This window comes from Meleagris gallopavo, chromosome 7 (genome assembly GCF_000146605.3).
Source record: "Meleagris gallopavo isolate NT-WF06-2002-E0010 breed Aviagen turkey brand Nicholas breeding stock chromosome 7, Turkey_5.1, whole genome shotgun sequence".
Lineage (NCBI taxonomy): Eukaryota > Metazoa > Chordata > Aves > Galliformes > Phasianidae > Meleagris > Meleagris gallopavo.
The window spans coordinates 6,761,457-6,764,071 of record NC_015017.2 but is presented as its reverse complement, the minus strand read 5'-3'; the positions used below and the strand labels follow the sequence as shown (position 1 = coordinate 6,764,071).

Below are 2,615 nucleotides of genomic sequence, written 5' to 3'. Positions count from 1 at the left end.
AAAAAAGCCAAAACAACCCAATTATACATAGGCAGCATTTTCTCCTGTAAAATGAAATCCTGTTCTTCAGACTAGGAAAGCATTTTCAACAGACAAGTGTTCCGGAAGGTGGAAGGGTCCATTAAAAATCTTTCTAACGTTTTAATTTTTAAACGTACAGGCACAAAGTTCTCTCATTTGCATTCCAGGGAGACCGAAATGCGATCCCCAGGTAAAAAACAACCCAATGGACATTATAGGTTACACCTCCTTCATGAAAAGGTCATCTGCCCAGGACTGTGCACCAGGCGCTTGAGGGAACTTTCGCTAACTTTAAAGCAAAGTTTACTTCCTGATTTTTCTGCATGTAACTCAAAAGCTATCAGAAAGGTCTAACGCATCCACTCACATCTCTGCCCGGCTCTCCAGGTAAGCCTCTCTGACCCATGGGACCTTGCGGACCAGGAGCACCACGTTCTCCCGGGACACCATTCACACCTGGTTTACCATCTTCACCCTGACAAAAAAGGGAAGAAGATTTAACTGCAGATAGTATGCTTATTGAATGACATTGTATTGTACGTCTTCAACAAAGCATGCGGTAATGAAGGATATCAGATCAAGTGAAGCGCCACTGCAACTTTGGTGATTGGGTATACTTGGAATATGCAAAGGAAGAACACGTTCAGACTTCCTTTTCATCAATAGTAATACACGTAGACACTTGAAACTGAGGAGCATACTTTACTGTTTTCTCAAGTAGAACGTACTAAGGATCCTGACTGAGTGACTATTGAGTCACTGCCCGAACCTCTGATCCATCACCTGACGCAAACACAGTGTTGACCTTAGGAGCACAGGTAAAGGCAGTTCACCTGTGTGACCAGAAGGGGTGGAGTCTGGCTCCACATCTCCTAGACCCCATTTAAGGGCTGAGCGCCACTGGAGGGAGGATCTCTCTCTGGATATCCCTTCTCTTGGAGTTTTTCCTGCGAGCCCAGGACACAAGTAATCTTTCTGAATATCCCTTTCCAACGAGATAATCTTTCCAGCTGTATGCTCTCTCAAGACCTTGTTGATTATACAGAGGTATATCACCTCTTAAATGCCCGAAAACAATAGCTAAAGCATTTAACAAAAAACAACTGCCTATCCTAGCTTTCGGTGATTGAACACAAAGCCAGCTTCCCATCTCCTTTTCTGGAGCAGGTTAAATTATTTTCCTGTTCGAGTCATAGAGCAAGAAAGATTGATAATTAAGCAAAAATATCTGGTGGTAGCTGAAACTATGATTTAAACTCTCTAGGAGCTTCTATACTTCATTTCTCCCCAAGGGGTGAAGGTGGTTATATACTTAATATAATAGCAATTAATCCGATCCAAGAGCCTTAGGAATAAAGATTAAAGACTACCTTAGAGACATCCAGTAACCACTGGATGTTTTCAAGTCTGATTTTAGGGATTTAAGTGGAAACAACTGGACTAAAATCTGCAAGGCCATCATCTCAGTATGCGCACGCTTACCTTGCCACCTGCCATGCCAGCTGGGCCAGGGAGGCCACGTGGACCGGGTAAACCCGTACTGCCACGGCTGCCAATGATGCCTTGGGGTCCTGGGTCACCTGGTGTCCCCTGTTTAAAGAAAGGTTAGGCTAATCAACGCCAAGCATCTCGCTTCCGATAGTTGACACATTCAGCCTCTACCTATCATTCAACTTTCCTGACTGGACATGTACTTACCCTCTCTCCCCGTGCACCTGGAGGCCCTTTTTCACCCGGTGCTCCAGGCTCACCACGTAGTCCAGGAGGTCCTGAACCACCAGGAGGACCAGCATTACCAGGGGGTCCGGGAGGCCCATCCTTGCCCGCAGGCCCTGCATTACCAGGGGGACCTGGACTACCCTACCAATTTTAGAAAGAAGAGCATGAGCTGTATTATCTTAAAGAGCACAACATACTTACTGGTATTTATCTTCCCTCGTGAAAGCCAATCCAATTGGTTTAATTGCCTAATGGTAGATTGAGAGCACAACCCTGGTACATCAAGATCGGATCTTAAAAGGACTATTTGTCCCCTTGACTACTGCTGCTTCCAGCCCACATTTTTTTCCCTCCCTGTTCTCCGGAAATATTTAATATCTCCATAGTACAACACCTGCACATTTGGGACGTCTGGTGGCTGTAGCGCATCTAAAACAGGATACGCATTCCTCACCCAAAGCGCTGCCATCAAAATTTGAAGCCAGGGTGGTCCCAGCTGATTTCAGGAAACACTCATGCTGGGTAACTTTAATAATGCCTTGGACATAGGCAGAATGAGAAGCTTTTCCATAAAAAAAATCCTAATTTGTCTTGTCATTTAGTGATATTTACATCTATCGGTAACTATGCTAACTTGTTTATTCGAATATATCCCAGTTATAGTAAGATGGACAGATAGTATTTTGTATTTAAAATAACGGGAAAACGCGTCTTATTCTTTGTATTTCCTTCAACTTTAAAAAGAATCTAAGAGACTGGATTTTACTAATCAAGACTCAAGTGGGTGCAAGTTGAACACTCAAGGACATTATGAAACGGTGTATAAGATGTCTGGAAATAGATAATGCGTAAGCATCACTTTTTTTTTTTTTTTT

The 2,615-nt window shown here is 43.5% G+C and overlaps 1 protein-coding gene across 1 annotated transcript in view; it reads right to left on the bottom strand.

The window, feature by feature from the left end:
* The window catches only part of COL3A1 (collagen type III alpha 1 chain), a 67,261-nt gene that overhangs the window by 22,508 nt on the left and 42,138 nt on the right, over nucleotides 1-2,615 (bottom strand). The window contains 3 exon segments of the mRNA XM_010713346.3: nucleotides 389-496; nucleotides 1,504-1,611; nucleotides 1,720-1,881. Coding sequence (XP_010711648.1) covers nucleotides 389-496; nucleotides 1,504-1,611; nucleotides 1,720-1,881 — 378 coding nt within the window.